Genomic DNA, 23,786 nt, shown 5'->3' on the forward strand with positions numbered 1-23,786 from the left:
TTTCAGCCCAAGAAACCTCGAAAATAATTTGTTAATTCGAAGACTTTCGAGGAAGGAACGCGTGCTGGATTGAACAAAGTCCCACTTGCAGTGCAGCGCATTTCTAGGTCGTGTCAGAGGCTTGAAAAGCGGCGCGACGTGGGGCGGAGGTGATAAGACAATTGGCTACTGTGGACTAGGCCCAAAGAGGCCTAGCGCCACGCCGCAGCAGTGGAAAATGAGCCTTCCTTGGTCGAGATGCAACGCGGCGGACCCGTTCTTTCTCTGGCCGCTGCGGCGCTCTGTGCATTCTCCATTCTGCGTTCTCCGTTCCAGTCCCAAAACTGCACGCTCCTTTTCACCCTCTTTCGCCTTTCAGCTTCATTTTTCCGAGGGCGCCGCCGAGGTTCACGACGACCGGCTGCATCTCGTGATTTTTCCTGTATTCACTCTACGATTTTAATTATTCCCTACTCCTTTGTTTTCTTTCCTCTTTCCCCTCACCAAAAATCGACCTTTTTTTCACCTCGCTCCTGCGCTTTTTCTGATGCCGGTTGCCGCCTCGCCATCCGTGTTGCCCCGTCCTGCCACCTTGGTGAAGATGGAGGACAGGAAGAGACCCGCGTCTGGCGCGGTCGACGACTACCCACCAAGCAAGCGACAGGCAGTCAACGGCAGCAGCAAGTCCAAGGACGACTCTGGCGACATGAAAGAGGAGGCTTGGATTGAGGTGAGTTTTTGTCACACGACACAGTCCTTGCGTCATCATCATGCCCTTCCCCTAGCCGGGCAAATGCCGCTGCCGCGTCGATGCCGACGCCATTTGTGCAGCAACCGCCGTACCCGCAGGCATCGAACGCGATGCTTCACGCGGCACTTCCCCGCCTTTGACTGTGGCTAATGCGCCGCCTGCTGGCAACAGCACGCCGAGCTCCTCTCAGGCCTCTTCATCTGTTCAACCCTTTCCTCCTCCTGCCTTCCATCCCTCCGCTGCTTCTTCGCTACGATGTACACAGTCCCTGCTCGCGTTGGATTTTGATGGGTGAAGAACGAGTCGACTAACATGGGTATTTTTTTTTTTTGTAGGAATACCAAAAAGGTGCCATCTACCGGCAGATGCTGGAATACAAGCGGGAGAAAATCAACCTGGAAAGTCGCGTTCTCGAACTTGAGAGGGGTTCCACCGATCACGACGACCACATTCGGATAGTAGATGCGTGGGTACTTCAGGTACGTTCGATCCGGTCTGTGCTTATTCGGGGCGGCCCCGCTGACTGTACTTGTGTCCCAGCTACTGCAAGAAATTGAACTCCTTGTAGAAGGCGCGACATCATCACGGAATTCCGCGGACCTAGCACCAGGCTCCGCTCTTTCTTTCAAGGACAGCAAAGAATTCCAGAAGCACCTCGGCGACAAAGGCAAGGCGCTCAAATCCAAGACCGACGCCATTCTAAAGCGGCTTTCCGGGGCGCGAGGTGAGGTGAAGCCGGAAGTAGCGCAGCTCGAATCCCAGGTGAAATCACTGCTAGCCCAGCAGAAGGAGTTGATGGTCAAGGTCGATCGGCTCGAGACACAGAACGCGTCACTCTCAGAACAATACGACAAGGCCACTCTCAAGGTCATCAAGGCGGAACGCAAGCTCGACCGGGCCAAGAGTGCGCAGGTACAGAAACTGGAACAGCAAGCGTTGGCTGGCGCCACATCCCTTCCGGCTTCCAAGGACGAGAATGGCGCCGGGTCGGACATGTCAAACGGGGACAGTGGGACACTCAAGCTGCAGTACCAGGAAGCCATGGCCATCGTGGAGAAACAGAAACAGCAACTCGACGCCGCGCTTTCCGAAAACAAGGCGCTGACCGAGGAAAACTCGACCTACAAGATCAAGAAGGAGGCCGTGACGGATGAAGAATACGCGCGCACTGACGTGTTCAAGCTTTTCAAAGGACAGAACGAGGATTTGATTCGGCGTATTAACCACCTGGAGGCCACGAACAAGCAACTGCGGGAAGAAGCGGAAAAGCTACGGGGTGAAAGGACCGAGTGGAAGATCAAGTTAGAAACCGAGGCGCAGGGAGTCACGGTTGAGCTTGAGGACCAACTCCAGCAAAAGGACCAGGACCTGACACGTATCCGATCCGCCCGCGACGAACTATTGGCCGAGGTGACGATGCGCAAGGCGAGCCAGGACCAGGAAAAGACGGCTCTAGCACAAATCAAGGAGTTGACAGAGGTCCAAGTAGACCGCATCGCGCAGCTCGAGTCTGAGCTCGACCGGCTACGACCCAGCGAGGACGCCGCCATGACGGACCCGCGTCCAGACCTTGAGGCACTAGCGGTCGAGGAACTCCGACAGCGATACATCAAACTCGACAAGGACTTCGAGGCGATCAACAAGGAATTGCCGCTTCTGGAGAAGTCGTACAAGAAGTCGGTGGCGCTGGGGCACAAGAAGGTTATGGAATTCCACAACCTTGAAGAACGAGTGGCGACGCTTACGGCTGAGAAGGCCAAGGCGGACCAGAAGTACTTTGCAGCCCGGAAGGACATGGACATCAGGTCGGCAGAGATCAGGACGCTTCGGGCGCAGAACGGCAAGAGCTCGGAGATCATCTCGCAACTCAAGGAGGTCGAGACGCAGAACCGGGCTCTTATTGGCAGCCTCGAGAAGCAGATCGCGACGCTGAAGCACGAGATTTCGACGGCCACGGCGGAGCGGAAGAGGCTGGAACAGCTGAGCACGGAGGCGACACGCAAGGCGGACTCGTGCAAGTCGCAGATCTCGAGCCTGGCGGATCTTGTCAAGGCCAAGGACGGCGCGGTTGCCGCCATGAAGGAGCAACTCATGAAGGCGGAATCGGAGCTCGAAAGGGTCAAGGTGGACGTCAAGGAGATCAGCAAGGACTGCAGCAAGTGGAAGACCAAGTGCCAGAGCAACTCGACCGAGGAGGAGGAAGCACTGAGGGTGAGTGATAAATTTACTTTGGGTTTCCACCGTTTGTTTGATACCCCGACTAACTCTTTTGTTTTTAGAATTTGGTCATTTGCTCTGTCTGCCGCAGCAACTTCAAGAACACGATTCTCAAGGTCTGCGGGCATGTTTTCTGCAGCGGCTGCGTGGAGGATCGGATCGCCAACCGGATGCGGAAGTGCCCAAGCTGCAACAAGTCCTTCGACCGAAACGACGCCATGGCTGCTCATTTGTAAATCAACAACCGCTGTTCATTGCGAGACAGTGTGAATCCCGAAAATCGACATGGAAAAAGAGAGTGGGGCCGGACGACATAGGCCAGTGGAAGAGATTAACACAATGTGGAGACAGCTGGTTCGAAGGTCGGTTTATGCGGCTGGTACGGCTGCACCGTTCGAACAACTATTGGCCTTGCGGGCCCACAACAAAGAGGGTGAAGAGTGAAAAGAGAACGACACCGAGTGCGAGAATTCACGATGGGAAATGTGTGTGTATGAGCTAGGCCGTCCGCTGGATGCATCGGCCGAAATGTAATATATTGTGGTGTGCGACTACGTCAAAGGTGCTGGCACGCACGGGGTTTGTCGAATGAGGAGGACTTGGGCAGACTCCCGAGTGAGAAGACGAGAAGGGGGATTTTGCGATGAGTTTCTTCGTTTTTTTATATTTTGCTCTCAAAAGCAGGATATAGACCCGGCGTTTCGGGGGAAAGGGAGAATGGGATTTCGGGGCAGGGGTGGGGGCGCTCCGGTGAGGGACTACTGTGTACTGTACAAAGCCAGCAGTTATTGATATCCAATGTTGCGTTCTGTTCCCAGTTGAGCACTTAAAGTTACTTGGCCGTGTTTCTTTCTCACTATCGTCTATCGCCGCTGCGTTGTTCAGCGCCGGCTAGTGGAGCCGTACCCCGTGCTCTCATGCTGCCCAACCGAGTCCGAACTCGACGACCGTCCGCTTCCTCCTCCACTTCGGCCGCCCCAGCCCGAGCCAGAATTCGAATTCGAGGAGGAGCCGCCGCCCCAGCCGGAGTTGGAGTTCCAGTTTGAGCCGCCCCAGCCCGAAGAACCCCGATTCGACGACCCCCAGCCCGGACGTCCCCCGGTGTTGTAACGGTCGTTGTTATTAAACCACCGCTGTTGCTGCTGGTTACGGTTGTTACGGTTGCCGGCGAGGTAGCCCGCTGCTGTACCGCCTGCGAGTCCGGACCAGAAACCGGGGCGCCAGCCTTGTTGTTGCTGCTGTTGGTCGGAGGAAGACGAGGGTTTGTTGGTGCCGTAGTTGGTGCCGGTGCCGGGGTAGGGAGGTGGCGGGTCGTTGAAGTCTTGTCCTCCTCCTCCGTTTCCTCCGTTCCCAGGTCCCCAGCCTGGTCCCCATCCTCCACCTCCTCCTCCACCACCACCAGGCCCGCGTCGGTGGTCAGTATTCCCACCTCGTCCCCTTCCAGCACGGTTATTATTCTCCCCCGCCCGCAAACAAGCATTATACAAAATCCACACCAACACGCCCACAAACAACACCCCGAACAAATACCCCGCCCAATCATTCTCCTCTCCCTCTTGTCCACCACCCCCCTTCCTGCCTTTCCCGTTCCGACCCGGATCCAACTCCGGCATCCTCCTCCTCCCCTCCTCCGTCAGAGCCAAAGTATACTCCACCCCACAACTCCCCCTCAACACGTACGCATCATCAGCGCTCTCATACCCTTCACAGATCACATCTGTCCTGTCCAGGCGCACTGTGGTCGGCAGACTGGGCGCTGTGCAGGCCCATTCGATGTCTTGCGAGGTGTAGCTTGAGCCTTGGTTTACGCAGCGGAGGGTAAGGATCGAGGCGTGCTTGCAGAGGGGGGGGGCGGAGAGGCATTTGAGTTGGGGGATTGGGGGGAGGCGGCGGGAGGTTGTGAGGTGGGGGGCGCGGAGGGTTAGGGTTTGGACCTGGGGATGATTAGCATGTGTCAGTATCTTGGGGAAGCGAAGGGGGGAAGGGGGAAGAAAGAAGAAGGGGGGGGTACCTCGGAAAGGAGGATGGCGTCTTTGGGACGGGCGGCGAGGGTGGGAGAGGGGAGGAGGGTGATGAGGCTGAGGAGGGTTAGGAGGGGGGTGGTTGATGTTGTGTCGAGACGCATTTTAAGTTGGGTTGGCTTGGGTTGGCTTGGTTTGGTTCGGTCGAGTGTGTTCAGTGAGGTGGGACTCGGTAAATGGGAGTCGTTTTGGTAGGTAATTAGGTGGCGTGGGATGTCGGGAATTGTATGTAAAAGAGTAAAAGAGTAACGTCCGGCGTTGATTCGTGGTCAATCGAGATATTGTTCGGCGATGGACGTTGAAACCTTGATGGCTGGGCTGAAATGCTCTAAAGTGAGTTTCTACAGGTGTGCTGCAATGGTCGGACCCTCAAATGGAAACAAAGAAAGACCCAAAACCAAGATTCCAGAAGGACAACGTGTCGTTTTGAGTCTTTGTTTGAGTTCCTTGCCCTGCCGAGGCTGTTAACACGGGAGTGGCAAACAAGCAAAGTCAGTCAGTCATTAAGAGCTCCATACCGTGAAATAACTAACTAGGAAATGCCAAAGTCGGGACCAAGTGGGGAAAGCTTGGGCTTTTGAAGTGTTAAGAACGCCGAGATCCCGGCCCGGCGCTTGGCGCTTGGCTTCAATGGTTGGTCTTCCAGAGTTCTCTTTCGAGACCTAAAAGGAGGCCCGCTAACCGCCCAACTAACTGCAGGGCTGCCTTGTGACGGCCAGCCAGCCATGTGGGAGGAGAGTGGTCAACTTAACTGCCGCTTCACGGTGTTGACACGTTGACACGTCGGTTTTGGGGGATTGAAATAATGTTTCTCGATTCGGGAGGGGCTTTATTTTGAGTTGGCTTTGGAGAGTGGAACCCGCGAGATGACCGATTTTCCATCAACCTAGGTTATGCGGATTTGGCGTTGATATATCGAAATATGACCTTCTCTGTCCCAAGCAGGATACCGCCTCCGGGAAGCGCTGGGACAGTGCAGAGCCAGTGCCCCGGTTCTTAGTACATTCCGTCTGAAAACATAACGTAGTCGTTTCGCGGAATAGACATATACATCGCAACTGTATTATCGGACATTCCCTCGTTCACGCTTACACCGTCCTTTACGTCCTCGAAATAGAGGTTGTCCGCCGTTACCGTACCCAACTATTTTCAGTAAGTAATTGTCTTAACTACCTCCAGAGCGGTCAGGACTAAGATCGCGTCCTCGGCCATTCCTTTCACGTTAAAGGGCATCTTCGGGATCTTTCGTGGGTCTGTTCGTAATGGATATATGTCCCTGGCGCGGTATTTTGTTATATGAGTGAAACCTGTTACGGCCTGTTCTGACGGGGCGATAGCGGCTTATGGATGCCCAAGCAGGTGAGGGGTTGGGTTTGGGTTGGATCCGGAAGCTGGGGCTGAAATGTTCCGTGAGACAAGTTTCACCCAACGATGGTATTGTCCCAAACATGTATGTACACAAAATTATAGACTACTTCCGGTTGATATGTCGAAATACAACGCCATTTGTCCCCCACAGGATACGTCTTGGAAGCGCTTGAACTAAATATACCCAATATCCTGGTTTCAGCAGCGATTCGTCCTCAAATGTAACATTGTTGGTCCATGAGCAAGACATATATATCGCGACTGTCTTCTCGGTGATTCCCTCCATAACACCGTCGTTCTCGACGTCGATGAAGTCGAGGTCGTCCGCTATTATGCCGATCTATTTTCACCCGGTAAGCACTGAACAAACACGGATCGCATGATCTTACATCTTCAGCGACCAGCTCCAAAATCTCGTCCTCACTCTTTCCCTTCACATCGAAGCATCCTACACCCGTGGGCGCGTATTCGATCTCCGGGAACTCCATGAGCTCCTGGTACTCCTGGACAGCTGTAGATTGGCTTGAATGGTTACGCGGCGCGGGCGCGGGTGCAGGCGCAGGCGCAGGCGCGGGCGCTCCATCCCTATGGCGAGTGAGTGCTGCCTCAAACATCTCCACAAGCTCTCCGCGCTCCTGTCGGCGTTCGGCGCGGTCATACTGACGTTGCCGCTCCAACGCGGCCGCGACGATCTCGGCCACAGACATATTTGTGGCTGGCCCGTTCGGGTCCAACAGGCCAGGCAGGCGAGGAGGGGCGGCTCCGGTGTTGCCGAAGCCTCCAGCGGTAGGAGGTGCTGGCGCAAACAGCCCCGGAAGCTCTGTACGCTCTTGTTGTTGGCCTTCGACGCCGCGGCTGGGCTGGCGTTGCCGCTCGAATGCGATTGCGATGAGCTCGGCCGCGGTCATGTACATGCCTGGTGCGCTCGGGTTCAATGAGCTGGACCAGTGAAAGGCGCCTCCTCCTGCGGAAGCCATGGTAGATCTGGGCTGTGCGAATAGGCTGTATAGGCGTTGACTGACACTCGCTCGTCTTCGTCGTCGGCATCCCCGTTTGTAGCCGGCGGTGGCTCAAGCTTGTTCCGGCTGTTGCTAGATTCGGGGTGCGGAATAACTTCGGTTGGCCTCAGAAGATGCCGCAGCCTTGTGCTTGCCGTGGGCTACCTCTGATAGGGCCGTAACTTCCTCAGGTGTATGTAGGTTGTTGCGGGGTAGGTACCTCTCCCCCGTGGACTGTGACTCCTGTTCATATGTAGAACAACCCAATAACTACTAACACCGCTCGAGGACGGTCTTATCTATCCTAGACGCCAAACACGTGCATGTACATGAGTGTATAGAGGGGGGCTTACGACGGGATATGTAGACTCTGGAGGTGCTTTATTTTGACCGAGTTTCTAGTTTCAGTCCGGATTTGGAAACATGGAGCTCGTGTTACATCCTGCCAGACTACTGTTGGTTGATATATCGCAGAACAACGTTGCCTGCCGCGGCGCTGATACCCCCCCCTGGAAGCGCTTGAGTTATATAGACCCATTCTCCCTGTTGCGCCTGCGATCCGTCTGCAAAAAAAACACCGCCGGTCGACGGAATAGACATGTAGATTGCAACTGCCTTCTCGGGGATTCCTTGTGTTACACTTCCGGCGTCGACATCCTCGAGCTCAAAGGTGTACGGTGGCGTGTGGAACTGGTTGTTCTCGGTGAGTAATGGATATATGGAAGCACACCGATCGCGTTGTCTTTCTCACCTGGTGAGCGACAACCATTAGAATCTGGTCGTCATTCGCTCCTGGTACTTCGAAGCACCCGGACATCTTTAGGACCTTTCACGGATCTGTTGGTATGTGTATCCCTGGTGTCCCTGGTGCGATATTTTTGTTGCGTGAGGGAAATCTGTCCCAGATTGTTCGAGCGAGGAGAGGCAAGGAGAGAGCGGCCCAAGACGAGGAGAGAGCGACCCAGAGCCGGATGCGGGGTTGGGTACTATATGACGCTCCTCTGTAGATCACACCCCTTTTTAACTTAATCGCATATCAACAACAGAGAGGAACACCAGCGAAACAAGATCTAGGACCAAGTAATGGATCAAATTAAAACAGTTGGGCAAACCAGGGAGATGGTAACTGGTCGTCCTCGTACACAAGTCGAGGGGCTTTATTTTGACCGAGGTTCTGGCTTTGATCCCAGGTTTGTTTTGGGGGGCACGAGGCAAGCCTAAATGATGGTTGATTCCATATCAAGTCAGACTACTACTTTGCGAGGATAGGTGCAAATATAACGGTCTCTCCTGCGTCCACGACAGCGTCTCCGGGAAGCTCTTGGATTAAACAGACCCAATCCCCTGGTTCTGCCTGCGAGCCGTCTGCGAATGCAACCTCCTCGCCCGGCGGAATAGACATATAAATCCCAACTGTGTTGTCGGAGAGTCCCTCCATAATACCCATACAATCGAACCCTTCTCCTGCCTCTAGGCGCTCGAGGGCGAGGCCGCCGGTCATATACCGATCTATTTTCGGTCAGTCATGAACAAGGCACCGGATTGTATTATCTTACCTCTTGAGCGACAACCGTTAGAATCTGGTCGTCATTCGCTCCCCGCGCGTCGAAGGGCCCAGCCATGTTCAGGATCTTTGGCGGATCTGTTGGTGTTGGGTGGTATGCGTGCCCTGGGCGCGAGATTGCCGAGGTCGGGTATGCTGTGTGCACAAGAGGAATAAATCTGCCGTGGACAATTCTGGGGGGAGGGGAGAACTAAGTAGGGATCCCAGGGAGCGGCCCATTGATGCGCAGCGGGGTTGGGCATCGAATGCTCCGCGGGCTGTAAGTCTATGTAAGTGAAAGGTGCCAAATCACATCTAGCTCGCCTTCAACTTGCGGAAACTTGAGACAACAAGAGAAACACCAGCTAGACAAAGATCCAGGACCAAAGTATTTGATCAAATTAAAACAGTTGTATAAACCGGGGAGATGGTGACTATCGTCCTCGTACACAGTCATCCCACAATACCCTATCCGAGTCTTTCAGACTTCCGCCGTCTACCGTCGCTATACCCTCTCTATCATCCCACAACACATCCTACATCTGGTGGTCGAGTGGTGGCTATGCGTAGTTATATGCTCCCCCAACGCCAGTTTTATCCCTGACATGACAAGACAAGATAATTAAAGAAAAAAAGAAAAACAAGAAACCGCCCAGCCCCCATATGATATCATGACTCTCTTCCAACCTCTAATCACTGAGTAAGTGAGCACAATCAAGCATGCTTCTCCAAACTCTGCAAATTCACCAACTCCGCATACCTCCCATTCCTCTTCATCAACTCCCCATGCGTCCCCTGCTCCACCACCCGCCCCTGATCAAACACATAAATCACATCCGCTTTCTGAATCGTACTCAACCGATGCGCCACCGCAATCGTCGTGCGTCCCTTGGCCGCCTTATCCAGCGCGGCCTGCACCACATGTTCACTCTCCGAATCCAACGCACTGGTCGCCTCATCCAGCAACAAGATCTTCGGATCACGCACCAGCGCGCGGGCGATGGCGATGCGCTGCTTTTGCCCACCGCTGAGGAGGGCGCCCTTGGAGCCGACGACGGTATTGAAACCGTCGGGGAGAGAGAGGATGAAATCGTAGATGTTGGCTTCTTGGCAGGCGAATTTGATTTGGTCGTCGGAGACTTGGTGGGGCGAGCCGAGGAGGATGTTTTCGCGGATGGTGCCTTGGTAGAGGGTGGGTTCTTGCGAGACGAGGGCGATGAAGGAGCGGTATTCGTTGACGTTGAGGGAGGAGATTTCTTTGCCATCAATAAAAATGCCGCCGGCGAGGGGGTCGTAGAAGCGTTCGAGAAGCGCGATGGTGGTGGATTTGCCGCAGCCGGAGGCGCCAACGAGAGCGACGTATTGGCCGGGTTGGATGGAGAGGTTCAGGCCGCGGAGGACGGGCTGTTCGGGGCGCGTGGGGTAGCGGAAATGCACGTCGCGGAACTCGATGTTGCCGTCGACCGCGGGGAGTTTCTCGCCGTCGGCGGCCCAGGTGTCGACGATGGGCTTGCGGTCGAAGAGGGTCTTGAGGTCGCGCGAGGCTTCGACGGCTTTGCCCATGTCCGGGGCGAAGCTGAAGACGGAGCCGGCGGACTGCGCGCCGAAGATGACGGAGGAGAAGACGATGAAGAATTGGAACATGGAGTACTCGTGGCGGGCGATGAGGGTACCGCCGTACCAGAAGCCGAGGGCGAAGGCCAGGAACATGAAGGATTGCGAGGCGGCGTACAGCAGGCTGGACTTGAGCACGGAGATCAAGCTGGCGCGCTGCTGCACGGCGAGCGAGGCGCGGTACTGCGCGAGAACGTCGTCCTCGCGGGTTAGGGCGGCCACGGTGCGGATGGCGGTGATGGCCTCGGAGGCGTAGCTGGCGGAACCGGAGTAGGCACGCTTGGCGCGGCGTTGGTAGTGCGCCAGCATCCAGAAGCGGAAGAAGCCGCAGCCGATGAGGATGGGCATGGTGGCGATGCAGACGAGGGCGAGCTTCCAGCCGATGGAGAGGGCGACGACACAGGCGGCGATGAGCGTGGTGTTGACCATGATGAGGGTTCCCAAGGTCGAGCCGCTGAGGCCGGCGACGTGGGTGGTTTCAGTGCTCAGGAACGAGGTGAGGGCGCCGGCCGAGTTCTCGTCGCGGTCAAAATACTCAACGTCCTGGCGCAGCATCGACCGCAGCGACCGGTCACGCACGCGGTGGATCAGCCGCTCACTGCACTTGGCGAAGACGACGCCCTGCGCGACGAAGGAGATGAACATGACGATCGCCAACATCAGGTACATAAGCGACCAGAACGAGGCTTCACGCTGGATCGTGGGGATGCTTTCCTCGGTAACAGGGACCGACCTGGGTGTGTTAGTCAGTTTCTGGTGTACTTATATAATAATAGTCAGTGACAACAAGGAGAGAAAAAGAACTTACAGAGCACTGATGAGCTTGGCGAAAAAGACAGCCTGGGTCGGGTTACCACCACCACAGATAGCCGAGAAGAAGAACCCAATAACCATCAACTTCCACTCCTCACGGTTAAAGCTAGCAATGACCTTGATAAGCGTCCACAGACCATACTTCTGCTCAGCCTCCTTCTTACGCGCAGCAAGCGCCATCGAACTGGCACTCTGCTGCGACTGGGTCTTGTTCAGCTTAGCACGAATATCGTCCTCAGGATCCTCAGGCACAGCAGCAGCACCAGCGCCCTTGCTCGTGCTGCCGCGAGTCGATGACTTGCGCAGCTGGATGCCCTCGGTCTCTTCCTTGGTCAGCAGCTCCTCTTCCTCAGCCGTCATCTCATTGACCGCCGCGATAGCCTGCGCCGTGACGAGGTTGTAGTACGCGCCGCGCTTCTCGAGCAGCTCGTCGTGCGTGCCTTGCTCGACGATGCGGCCCTGCGACATGACGACGATGTTGTGTGCGTCGCGGATGGTGGAAAGACGATGGGCGATGGTGATGGTGGTGCGGCCTTCGGAAGCGACCTCGAGAGCGGCTTGGACAACGCCTTCAGATTTGGTGTCCAGAGCGGAGGTGGCCTCGTCGAGCAACAAGATCTTGGGGTCCGACACGACGGCGCGGGCGATGGCGATACGCTGTTTTTGTCCACCGCTGAGCAGGAACCCGCGCTCGCCGACGTTGGTCTGGTACCCCTCGGGCAGCGAGCTGATGAAGTCGTGGGCGTTGGCCTTTTTCGCGGCGTCCTCGATGAGCTCCTTTTGCTTCTCGGGGCCCTCGAGCTCCCACTTGGTGCCGATCAAGCCGTGGCGGATGTTTTCGAAGATGGTTGTACCGAAGAGAGTGGGCTCCTGCGACACCAAGGCGATCTGCTGACGAAGCCAGCGGAGGTTGAGCGTCGAGATGTCCACGTCGTCCAGGAACACGGCGCCCTCGAGGGGCGAGTAAAACCGCTCGACCAAACCGATGATGGTCGACTTGCCGCTACCGGAAGCGCCCACGAGAGCGGTGACCTTACCCGCGGGGATGTTGAGCGACACGCCGTCCATGACGACCACCTCGGGCCGCGACGGGTACACGTGCTTGACGCCCTCGAGGCGGATGGTGCCGGAGACCTTCTCGAGCTTGATGCCTTCCCCGCTGGACGGGTCGATGGGCGACTGCCGGTCGATGGTGCTGTAGATCTTGGCCGCGGCACCCACGGCGGTGGTGAAAGCCTGGATGTTGGGGGCCACGTTGCCCAGGTTGAAGGCGCCGATCATGACACTCATCATGACGATGAGCACCTTGCTGAGGGCGACCTCGCCGCCGACTAGAAAACGCGAGCCCATCCAGAAGGCCAGGCCGTAGTTGAGGTACAGGATGGTCATCATGCTGGCGATCATGATGCCCAGCGTGCTCTTGAGCTTGAAGCCAAAGGTCTCGGCCCGAATCAGGTGGCTGTCGTACTGCTTGGCCAGCCGGTCCTGCGTGCCGAACGCCACGGCATTGCGCACGCTGCTGATGACCTCCTCCGCGATCGACCCGCCCTGCGCGTACGCCGCAATGTTCTGCCGCGAGTACCGCACGATGAACCGCGAGACGGTCCCCATGCACAGCACCAGCGCCACGACTGTGCTCAGCAGGATGAGCGTCAGCTTCCAGAAGCTCACAAACCCGATGATGAACGCCGCGACGAAGGTAGCCACCGCCGACAGTGTCAGTCCGACCTTCTCCGAGATGCCCTCCTGGATCAGGTTGGTATCCGCCGTGATGCGCGTCGTCACTTCACCCGCACCCAACTTGTCGAAGAAGCCAATGTTTTGCTTCATGCAGCTCTCCAGGTAGTGCTCGCGGATCTTGGCGCTGATGTGCTCGCCCGTGTAGATGAAGCCCACTGTGGCGATGTACGCCGTCACAAACTCGCCGATCGCCAGGTACACAAAGTAGAGAACCAACCGCCCGAGCTCGCTAGTGAACTCGTCGTATGTCAGGCCGGAGCCCGGTGTGAAGTACGACTGGAACGTCCCCTGGAGGTTACCGAAGATGACCGTCATCAGCGGCAGTGCGGCACCCGAAGCGATCGCGCAGAGAGCGGCCACCACAATGATGATCAGATCGTTGCGGGATGAGTAGCGGTAGAGTGTGGCCAAGCCGACTTTCACCTCGGGGGTGAAAACCTGGTCTCGGAGGATCTTGGCCTCCCGCTCGGGGAGGTGGGCGTAGGGATCAGCCTCGGCGGCATCTTTGGGAGGGGCGACGACCACCTTGCTGTCGGCCTTGGCGAGGTCAATGGCATGGTCGTTGTTGTCGTTGTCTGTAGTTTCGCCGTTGGTCGACTCGCGCGCGGACGAGACGGGGTTCGGCGTGGGAACCGCGCTCTTCTCGCTCTTCTCGTTTAACTCGGAGACGCCCATGATGAGAATGAGAAAGAGGGAACCTTCAAGGAAGGAATTCGGTGTGGGTGGTTGGTGTTGCGGCCTCTTCTTCTCCTCCCGCTATCACCAGGCCTTGGGGGAACAGCGCTGGGACCGGGTTAGGCGAAAAGCCGAGAGAACGCGCACGGAATGGGCGCTTTTCCTAATCGTGTACGCAATGTCGAGAGGGGGGTGCGTGGTGTCTACTGCAGATATTTTAAAAGTCAAAGCCAATGCGGAGCTCAGGCCGATCGATGTCAAAGCCCGGTTGCTCGAACTCACGCAGGAACTGGCATGGGCCCTCCGAAACGATAGTACGGATAGTGGTGATGAAATCGAGGGAGGGAAATCGGAAGCTAGCCAGGAACAAAGAATCACGGGCAGCAGGCTATTTTCTATATTAACTCCAAAAAGGAAACCCTCCATCCCCATGGAACGCGCACCACGGTCTCCTCCAGGAGCCCGTCGGAACTCGGGACAAACTAAATTCGGCCGGCCCCCCGACGTTCAGACAAGCGCGCATCGGGTCCGACGTAAACGATTTCCAATACCACTTCAGGTTATCAAAAGTCGGCAGGTCCCCCCTCGCTCTCGTTCACAAATTCCCGACCAATTAGGCTCGCCGAACCAAAACGAGAGCGAGCCCGCCCCATGTCAAAATGGAAGGAACCAAGCGAAGCACAGGAAGCCATCGAAACAGACAGGGGTGGGGGCCTTGCTGATCCACCCGGATTCGGCACAGAATTGGGCAAAAGAGTCACCACCGGAGACTTCCAGACTTTCTTTCCTTGAGTGCTTGCCACTGGCCCGACCCCGACGACCTGAGTACCCCGTTTCCCCAGTGCCCCTGCCACTGTGCGGACGTCTCAGCCTTGACGGGAGCCTCAGCTTTAGCCCAGCCATCGTGCCATCGAAGCGGCCCAGCGATGAGAACAGACTCATACACACGGGCAGAGTCATCGTATCCGTTCTTACGGATACCTATGTCGTGTAACTATACGCTGGGTCTCAAACACCATACGCACTCTCGGCGCCGCCCAGCCGCTCAAACGCCCACCGCACAGGCATCTTCTCTATCAGGCCGCGTGGGCTCCCAGCCCCCACCCTGGCTTGTAGCTCCACTGTGTAAATTGCAGGGTCTCGTCGCTGAAATCCGTTCGGTTGGCTTTCATGGAAAAGGGAGGACTTTTGGTCCAAAACTTCGGTCTCAAAAAAAAGAACAAAATATCCCCCACCACACCTGCATGCAAGTTATGCCTTCCCTGATGAGATAACTTGGAACGATCGGGCACACCGCTCGCTCAGCAGTCAATCTGCATACATAGTAACCCAATCCGATGTACACTACTCCGTGCCGATGCTTGTTTCCCTTTCCAGGTTCCCAACGCTGAGATCAGACAGCTCCCGTTTGCCTGTCGAGGAATCAAAAGGAAACATTGCTTTGAAATGCGTCATATCGGGACCCGATCCGCTATGCAGCCCCCGACTGAGAAGGGGGCGAGGGCGGACGTGGATGTGATTTGACGTTTGGGCGAAAAAAGGCACAGCTTTTCCCGTCGGTCCCCAGCCGCCCCACAACACCCGCACCCACCGAGATGAGAAATCGGGGCCCCGGGGTTTATTACGACCCGATCCCGACCCCCCCAAGCCTCCATCTCCATGATTCATCTCCCAAAACCTTCCTTCCAAAATCAACGGCGCGGACTCGGGGAGGGCGTGACAAAGCACACAGTACGTCCGTACGGGTATACAGTACAGATTACGCGCGGCTGGGGAATTCCTCTTCGTCCAAGGAATGCGACAAGCTGCTCGGCCGTTAATGGTAACGTTATCAGATCCCATGGAAGGTTGCGATCAGCTCTTGTCATCTTCGCGGCATCATCAATGGCTGCCTTCTAGCCATGATTTTGTGGTGGAAAACTAGAAGTCAACATTGAAATTGGAACAAAGTTTCGTGTTTGACACGTTTTTCCATTCCTTGGCCCACGTGTTTTGGGGGGAAATCGTCCGCTAAACGTGAACGTTAGTTACCAATGCAAGCCAAACAAGACCCGGCTCGCCAAAACTGCCCATCAACAACACGATGACTAGCAGTCCCCCCCTGTGTGGGACAAATGCGGCTCATTTTCCGTTCCCCCCCAGCCCAGCCCAGCCGTTCGGCGGAATGCAAACAAAAACAAGGGGCTTCTTCTTCCTTCACTCCACTACATTTGTCACTACCACAGTAGGAGCTGCGCCCCCGTCCCCTTCTCGAGCTAAAGCCCGCGAAAGCTTTCTCTCGGCCGACCGTTTCAAGGACAATTCCTGTTCCTAAATTTGTATTCGTATTGTTGATCCCTCTCGGGGTCTCGCAAACGGACATAATCGGAGTTTGCCGGAGTGAAGACCGTGTGTGCGTCTTCGCCGTCGGTCCCCTCTCTACACTACGTTACTACGTTGGTTTAGCTCTGCGTCCTGCAGTCAGCAAGACTGCTCGTCAGTGACTCGAGTAGGAAAGTGCTTGGTCGGATTCCATGCACATCTGCAGGTCAAAAAAGTTGTGGTGTGAGTGTGGAGGGACTGTGTATGTTACTGTGTAAGACTTGGGTGTTGTCCGATCCGACCGACACCTACTTGAACCTGCACGTGCAGCAACCGAGGACTGGCAGCCTGGAAGGTCTACAAATACACAGTAAAAACGATGTGTTATAACTTGGACCTTTATACAGACGTTGCCTAACCTCAAGGCTGCTCTTGCGAGGCAGCAATCCGCATACAGAGTAGGGTCGCCAGGACGGAAGCCTTAGATCTCCTTCCATCTTGACTGACAAACAAGGCGTCCGTCACTCGGTCCGTCCCGTTTGGTCGTGGGGTTGTGATGTGATCGGCTGGCTGACAGGACTTGGCCAGAGGCCTGGGGGCCCTGGCCGCTCGCTGCTTCGGACGGGAAAAACCCCGACGCCTATCGAGGAGGGGCTCTTTCTTATCGGCCAATTCTTGGCGGGGATGCAGCGACACCGCCCAAAAATTACCACGGCAGAAAAAAAAAACGAAGAAGAGCACTGGCTCTGCATTTGGTTCCATATCGCTGAGGATCCGTGCAAACTTGTATTGACAATTCTGGTGACAACACCACGCCCTGAAAAAAAACCAATCCAATTCCTGCTATTTTTTTTCAGCAACATAACTCCAATCCCCAATTACACCGATTTTCCCATAAAATCTACCCTCAAACATAACGCCCACCATGCCCAAGTCAAAACGCGCCAAGGTCTACCACCTCACCCAGGTGACCAAGAAGACCCGCGAGCAAAAGGACAAGCTGTTTTCCAATATTCGGGAATGTATCCCACAGTACCAGCACTGCTTTGCATTTAGCATTGACAATATGAGGAACAACTACCTCAAGGAAGTCCGCCATGAACTGTCCGACTGCCGGTACGTTATTCCTCCGACCTTCTAACCCTTAACCAAAAAACCACGATATCTTGAAACGAAAATTAACACTAAACCGCGTGCCCACAGCATCTTCTTCGGCAAAACCAAACTCACCGCCCGCGCCCTAGGCAGCACCCCCGAAGAATCCCAAGCCGACGGCCTCCACCACCTCACCCGCTACCTAACCGGCTCCGTCGGCCTCCTCTTCACCAACCGTTCCCCCGCCACCATCGAGTCCTATTTCGCCTCCCTCACCCACGTCGATTTCGCGCGCGCCGGCACCGTCTCCCCGCGCACCATCACCATCCCCCCGGGCATCGTCTACTCCACCGCGGGCGAAGTCCCCCCCGAACATGACGTTCCGGTCTCGCACACGCTGGACCCGGAACTACGCCGGTTGGGGGTGCCGACGAGGATGGTGAAGGGGAAAGTTTGTTTGGGGGGGGATGAGACCGGGGAGGGGAGTGTGGCGGGGTATACGATTTGTAGGGAGGGGGAGGTGTTGGATTCGAGGCAGACGAGGTTGTTGAAGTTGTTTAGTATTTGTTTGAGTGAGTTTAGGGTGGGGTTGTTGGCGTATTGGAGTGCGGCGTCCGGGGAGGTGACGGAGTTGGAGGGGGCGAAGGAACGGGAGGCTGCTTTGGCGTTGCAGCAGGGGCAGCAGGGGCAAAAGAAGAGGAAGAGTGCTGGTGGTGAGGAGGAGGAGGAAGATGATGAAGAGGAGGACGATGAATAATACCGCCTTACTCCCTCCCCAGCATGTTTGTCCGTTCGTCCATCTCACGGGGTGAACCAGCGGGATGGATATAAGTTGTGACGGGGACCTATTTGTTCTATTCGTTTGTTTGCTGATTGGTCTGCTCCTGTTCCATTTCACATTGTGTCATATCGGGGAACTCTTTTGCATGATACCATAGCTTTTCTCAGGCTTGGGTTTCTTTCGGGGTTTGGCGTCTCGGGGATATAAGGCAGGGGCTAGTGGAACAAAAAATGAAAAGGAGAGAGACAGAAAACAAAATAGAGCCGTTCATGCCATCAAGAGGTTACTAGTCTAATCATGCTGGGAGAAACCACTGAGTGAGGTTCTTGCTCAACTATGTGAAGTGCTCTGTCTGCTTAGCATTTCTCGAGCACGCCTCGCCAATCCGAGTACCTGCCACGCGACCTATGTACCTGGGTGTCAAGCAACTGAGAAAGAGGAAAAAGTTAACCAGCCATGAGGAGTGTGCCCAAACCGGCTCTCATACTCCTCGTCCACATGGTAGGAGGGCGAATACAAAGAGGCCCCCATTTTCTAGCCGAGAACGATGAGCAACGACGCCTCGTCTCCCAAGGTCGGAGTAGGAAATAACACTTCCTTACCTATCTACCTACCTCTCATACATTCTCCCATGTTTCTCCCTCCGCCCTTGCCGCCCGCCCAGTTATATGATCGTCATCATCACAGAGAAAGAAAAAAAAGGGAAAGAAACAATTATTACCTAAGATCTCACCGCCGTCCCGTCATAATCCGTCCCCTTACTTACTCCCCACTCAGTCTTTGTCTCTCTGTCATGTCGTCTGGCTGTCTCTTACTCGATATCTTTTCCCATCTCCCCTTTTGATATTGGTTTTGGCTACAAGCGTCCAGAGCGCAAAGAAAACATTAAAATGGAAAAAAGGTAAAATAAATACAAGACGAAGAAAGAATCGGCGTATTACCTTCCCCGTGAACACTTTGTTAGATACTCGCTAAAGGCCGTCCGTCCTAACTGGCCCAGGCGGTCTTAGAGCAGCACTGAAGAATTGTACAGGAAGAGGTGCTGGACACCTGGATATCCGTGGATAGTTACGTCCCCATACCTCTTCGTTTCTCCAGATTTGCGTGGGATAATCGTGGGTGAAGCCTGGAAACAGTCCGGTATGAAACAAGGCTTGCCCTGTCTGGTGGATGGTGAACGGCCTGGTGAAACCGGGGTTGAAAGAGTTTGTTACCTTGCCGAGAAGAGGAGAGGTTATGTGGAAGGTTGTTTTGCCGGGCCAGGACTGGCTTTGGATTGGCTCCAGTTTGTTTGCTGTGTTTCTGCAACCTGCAAAGGTCTCTCTGGAAGAGATAACCGGATGGCTTACCCTGGCTTACCCTCATTTCCAGGACGAGAGGAATCAGGGAGGTAGGCAGGCAGGAAGACGGAAGAAAACGACAGTGAAGAAAGCAGTGATACCCACCACACAAGACACGGATTACCCTGTCCATGGGGTCCGATCTTGCTAGTAGCGTCGCAACTTCCTGGGGTCTTCATAGCCGCCGCCGTCGTAGCCGCGCTTGCGCGAGTCGTCGTGATCTCTGGGCCGGTCATAGTCCCTACCGCCACCACTGCCGTTGCCGTAATACCCACCATTCTCACCACCCCCAGCACCTGCACCGCCGCCTCCACCGCCACCTCCTCGGTCACCACCGCCGCCGCGGTCGCCACGAGGTCGGATGGGTTCCATGTTGCTGCCAGATTGCCGGGGGTTGCGGTCGCGGAAGCCTCCGCCACCACCACCGCCTGACCTGTCATCATATGAGCGAGAGCCGCCGTCGCGGCCACCATACCCACCGCCATCCCGTCGGTTATCACGGCCGCCATAACCACCACCGCCGCCGCCGGGGCCACTAGGAGCGTTAGGGGGGCCGCCAAACCCGCGATCACGGCCACCAAATCCACCGCCTCCACCACCACCGGGACCAGAACGGAAACCGCGGTCACCACCGAAACCACCTCCACCACCGCCCCTGAAGCCACGATCACGGCCGCCGCGGAATCCACCGCCAAAGCCACCCCGGAAGCCACCACCTCCGAACCCGCCGGGGCCCATGGGCCGGGCCATGGATGCCTTGGTGTAGCCGCGGCCGCCGAGACCGCCGCCCAGACGACGGGGCTTCCAGCCCTTGACAGTGCGGCCCCTCTCAACATCAACCTTGATGCGGCGGTCCTTGATGCGGATACCATCACATCCATCTAGAGCAGCTAGTTCACGCATGCGCCAAGATGCGCAGTTGTCAGTAACGCCTTACCAGGAGACAAGATACTACCTTTGCGGTGGGGACAAACGCAGGTAACAGGAGGGAGGGTGGGTAAGAAGGAAGGACTGGCAAGCTTGAGGGCCATGGGGAGCGTCCTGGGGGTGGGTTCCGGCAAGCGGCGGGATGGTATCGGTGCTGTTTCAGAATCAAAGTGGCGGCATTACCTCTCATGTCTTTCTCACGCTCAAATACTACAAAGCCGTAGCCGCGGTGAGGCTTCTGTTTCTTGTTTCCCTTTTCATGGGCGTGGGTGTCGCGGATAATGCGGATCTGCCAGAGGTTGGTTGAGTAAATCTGATAAAGCCATCGAAAAGAGAAAAGAGAAAGAAGGGGACAACATACGCGCTCAATAGACCCAAACCGTCCAAACTCGCGCTCTAGGTCCTTTTCGTCCGCGTTGTAGTCCAGACGCGCGACGATCAGAGTTTTAAAGGCATCGCCTCGGATGTTAGGGTCATCGTGTGGTGTATCTGTTCAAAGCGCAACCATGGTTAGCCCTACAGTCCATCTAGAATCAAGGACAAATCGATCCGTGATCATACAATTCTTCGGCCCTTCGGTAACCAGCGCCTCAGCCTGCTCGACCTTCTCGCGCTTCTTGCGGTCGCGCGCCTCAAGCCAGCTCTCGGTCGGGTTGTACTCGTGCTCGCGATCATATTCAGCCAGCGCAGGCAAAAACTGGGCGATGCCCGACACGGCAGCGGTCCGGCGCTGCTCGGGCGCGTGATCGGAAGGCGGAACCCAGCGCAGCGGAGGGCGCGGCGCGAAGAGCGCGAGGAGGTTGGGCGGGAGACGGTCCGTCATTGTGTGGGAGAGGAATTGAGTCCCGGTTTAATCGGATCCGGGTTGAATTGGGTCGGAAGACCTTGATATTCGAGTGGGGTGGGAGGTGGAAAGTGCGACCCGGCCTGGGCCTCGGATGTTGGTCGTTGGAAGACGCGCAGGGCGAAACCGTGTCGGATCGAATAAATTTCCGACGAAGGATTCGATCCTCGTTCGCGCAGACAGATGACAAAAATCGATTGAACTCCGCTCCCGTTGACTCGCGCGCCGCCTTGCAGAGTCGCCGATGATGGTGTGGGGGAAACCGGGCGGCGTCGTGAACTGCGACGAGGGATGAAGATGGAAGGATTTCCGAGCTGGCAGAAAATCAGAGAGCTCGCGATGTGCAGCCAGAGAGCCAAGCAAGCAGAGCAGGGCTTGGACCGTGCGAGGACCGAGGACAAGGTCAACCAATGACATGCGTGCTGCCCCACCTATTTTCTCTGGCTGTCAGAAGCGGGTCCAAGTCCCATTTTCTGATTCTTGGTGGTGCAACTTCGCGGTCCCTCATGTTCTGTGAAGGTGAACGACGACGACGACGAAGCCGGCGGCCAAGATGACGATCAGGGCGTTGCAACAAGTATCCGTCGGCCGGGTATGAGACCCCCTCCCCATTCTCAAGACTACCAACACAAATTCTGACTCTCTCGTCCTACACAGAATGGCGTCGGGTCCTTCGTCCTGCAATGCAAGAAGCTAGACTTCCACTACTGCGACTTTGGCGGGAGTTCCAAAGGGATGAAGTACGCTCACCACCACTATCACCCTCACAGTTAAACCCCGTTGCCAAAATTAACCCACCTCCCCAGCGGCTTCATCAAATCCCTCCTCCCGGCATTCGTTACCGCCAACCCGCAAGTCGAATTCTCCGTCTCCCCGCGGCCCTCGCGCCACCCGGTCATCATCGCCCAGTACATCAACGGCCGCGAGAAATCGGTGTGTGTCCGCAACATGCAGCCGTACGAGATCCTCAAGAAGGCGACGCTCCTCCGCGACTCCAACGGCGAGAAGAACAAGCGCACCGTTAAGCCTGTCCGGTCGATCAACGAGTCTGTTCGTGGTGTATGGTCGCCGTACCATGGGAATGGGTTGCGGGTGTAAGGGGGAGGGGGTTATGTTTTAGGTTGGAAGGAGTGGAAGGAGTGGGATTGGGAGAGGAACATAGATCTGGTTGTGGTTGGGGTTGCTGGGGGGTTGTTACATGTACGAGTGGACTGTATATGGCGCAAATATGTGTTTGTATCAATATGAAATGACGCTACGTTATGCTCGGGTTCCCTTATCAGGTCGTTTGAATCTACAATCAAGTGTGTTACAGATAGATGATCATACAGAATACAAGGACAGGCAGGCTGATGATCGGATCCTTCATCCAATTTTTTGTCTTTATTATTTTGTTTCAATTCTCCATTTGGTCACGCTGCCCCTTATTGTGCCCAGGGCAGGCTACATCTGTCTACTTTTCTAGCAGCTCGATTTAAAGGTTCGAGTTGATGATGTCGACGACTAGTGATCTTTGTTAGCCTTCACACACTCTCACAGTCCCGGGACAAAGGGGGGACGTACACTCGGGCTTCAAGCTGGCACCGCCAACCAAGAAACCATCAATATCCTTCTCCTTGGCCAGGTCCTTGGAGTTATCGCCCTTGACGCTACCGCCGTACAGAATCCGGGTCTGCTCAGCAACATCATCGCTGACCTTGGCCTTCAGCCAGTTGCGGATAGCCTCATGCGCCTCCTGGGCCTGCTGCACAGTCGCCACCTTGCCAGTACCAATAGCCCAGATAGGCTCATACGCAATCACCACCTTCTGCCAGTCGGCGCCCGAGATCTTGGCCGCGAGCGCAGCCAGCTGGCGCTCGACGACCGCCACGGTGTTGCCGGCCTCGCGCTCGGCCAGCGACTCGCCGCAGCACCAGACAACGCTGAGACCGCCGTCAATGGCGAACTTGGTCTTGGACGCGACGATCTCGTCGGTCTCGCCCAAAAGCGTGCGGCGCTCCGAGTGGCCCAGGATGGTCCAGTGGATGTCGCTGTCGGCCAGCTGCGACACGCTGATCTCGCCGGTGAAGGCGCCGTCCGGCTTGTCGTACACGTTCTGGGCCGACACCTGGACCGTGGGCTGCTTGACTTCGGCCTTGGCCAGCTGGAGGTAGAGGGCCGGAGGAGCGATCACGACCTCTGTGCGGGAGAGACAAGATGTTAGCCGACATATAATTCACTTTGACATGCCCCATTCTTCTTTCTCCTTTTATTCCCTTTCTTACTCCTCCACAGCTCCGGTATCACAACCTCCCGAAGCCTACAACCAAACGAAAAAGAAATGCGCCGACATACCAACATTGGAGTCCAACTTCGAGTCGTTCAGGTTCTTGATGATCTTCTTGATGGACTCGCTGGTCCCGTTCCTATTGTAGAAAGCGAGCGTTAACAACATCCCATGAGTAAGCCCCCCGGGGATCGGGGGCTTGCTACGGAATATACCCGCGGGGTTTGTTGATGGCGGGGTAAACAAGGCGTTAATTCTCCGGCACAGCTTACATCTTAAAGTTACCACCGACAAAGAACTTGCGAGCCATGGTGGGCGGTTGGTTGTGAATGGGTATATCGAATTGGGGTTAGGGATGGGAATAGGGAGGTGAAAGTATGAGACGTGATGTTATCGGAGGTCCGGTCGGCGTTGCAGAGTAGTGTTTTATGGGAAGAGCTTAAAAGGATAGCGGGGTGGGAGCTGCGCGACTAAAAAGTGGTCCACCCCCCACGTTCCCACGCTCTCACTCCG

The 23,786-nt window shown here is 55.9% G+C and overlaps 8 protein-coding genes across 8 annotated transcripts; 3 read left to right on the top strand and 5 right to left on the bottom strand.

Annotated features, from left to right (window-relative positions):
- Positions 1–580: 580 nt before the first annotated feature.
- Positions 581–3,183, top strand: C8A04DRAFT_25817 (BRE1 E3 ubiquitin ligase-domain-containing protein; the record flags this gene model as incomplete). The annotated part of the gene is made up of 4 exons (XM_062779700.1): positions 581–709; positions 1,066–1,209; positions 1,271–2,941; positions 3,010–3,183. The coding sequence occupies 4 exons, from the start codon at positions 581–583 to the stop codon at positions 3,181–3,183; spliced, it is 2,118 nt and encodes a 705-aa protein (XP_062639681.1).
- Positions 3,184–3,828: 645 nt separating this feature from the next.
- Positions 3,829–5,072, bottom strand: C8A04DRAFT_35032 (DUF1183 domain protein; the record flags this gene model as incomplete). The annotated part of the gene is made up of 2 exons (XM_062783022.1): positions 3,829–4,881; positions 4,959–5,072. 2 exons carry the CDS (start codon positions 5,070–5,072, stop codon positions 3,829–3,831), a joined length of 1,167 nt encoding a protein of 388 aa, XP_062639682.1.
- A 1,367-nt stretch (positions 5,073–6,439) lies between these two features.
- C8A04DRAFT_25819 (uncharacterized protein) lies at positions 6,440–7,313 on the bottom strand (the record flags this gene model as incomplete). The annotated part of the gene is made up of 2 exons (XM_062779701.1): positions 6,440–6,676; positions 6,726–7,313. 2 exons carry the CDS (start codon positions 7,311–7,313, stop codon positions 6,440–6,442), a joined length of 825 nt encoding a protein of 274 aa, XP_062639683.1.
- Positions 7,314–9,591: 2,278 nt separating this feature from the next.
- C8A04DRAFT_35033 (P-loop containing nucleoside triphosphate hydrolase protein) lies at positions 9,592–13,719 on the bottom strand (the record flags this gene model as incomplete). Its single annotated transcript, XM_062783023.1, has 2 exons — positions 9,592–11,224; positions 11,300–13,719. The coding sequence occupies 2 exons, from the start codon at positions 13,717–13,719 to the stop codon at positions 9,592–9,594; spliced, it is 4,053 nt and encodes a 1,350-aa protein (XP_062639684.1).
- A 3,226-nt stretch (positions 13,720–16,945) lies between these two features.
- C8A04DRAFT_35034 (ribosome assembly factor mrt4) lies at positions 16,946–17,872 on the top strand (the record flags this gene model as incomplete). The annotated part of the gene is made up of 2 exons (XM_062783024.1): positions 16,946–17,136; positions 17,224–17,872. 2 exons carry the CDS (start codon positions 16,946–16,948, stop codon positions 17,870–17,872), a joined length of 840 nt encoding a protein of 279 aa, XP_062639685.1.
- A 1,511-nt stretch (positions 17,873–19,383) lies between these two features.
- Positions 19,384–20,986, bottom strand: C8A04DRAFT_9889 (U1 small nuclear ribonucleoprotein of 70kDa MW N terminal-domain-containing protein; the record flags this gene model as incomplete). The annotated part of the gene is made up of 5 exons (XM_062785671.1): positions 19,384–19,532; positions 19,590–20,126; positions 20,347–20,452; positions 20,525–20,652; positions 20,725–20,986. The coding sequence occupies 5 exons, from the start codon at positions 20,984–20,986 to the stop codon at positions 19,384–19,386; spliced, it is 1,182 nt and encodes a 393-aa protein (XP_062639686.1).
- Positions 20,987–21,560: 574 nt separating this feature from the next.
- C8A04DRAFT_9872 (thioredoxin-like protein) lies at positions 21,561–22,105 on the top strand (the record flags this gene model as incomplete). The annotated part of the gene is made up of 3 exons (XM_062785663.1): positions 21,561–21,599; positions 21,665–21,747; positions 21,814–22,105. The coding sequence occupies 3 exons, from the start codon at positions 21,561–21,563 to the stop codon at positions 22,103–22,105; spliced, it is 414 nt and encodes a 137-aa protein (XP_062639687.1).
- A 376-nt stretch (positions 22,106–22,481) lies between these two features.
- On the bottom strand, positions 22,482–23,583 carry C8A04DRAFT_9914 (Triosephosphate isomerase; the record flags this gene model as incomplete). The annotated part of the gene is made up of 4 exons (XM_062785681.1): positions 22,482–22,510; positions 22,571–23,185; positions 23,342–23,412; positions 23,546–23,583. 4 exons carry the CDS (start codon positions 23,581–23,583, stop codon positions 22,482–22,484), a joined length of 753 nt encoding a protein of 250 aa, XP_062639688.1.
- Positions 23,584–23,786: the final 203 nt, after the last annotated feature.

The sequence above is a fragment of the Dichotomopilus funicola genome (assembly GCF_033296635.1).
Source record: "Dichotomopilus funicola strain CBS 141.50 unplaced genomic scaffold C8A04scaffold_9, whole genome shotgun sequence".
Classification (NCBI taxonomy): Eukaryota; Fungi; Ascomycota; class Sordariomycetes; order Sordariales; family Chaetomiaceae; genus Dichotomopilus; species Dichotomopilus funicola.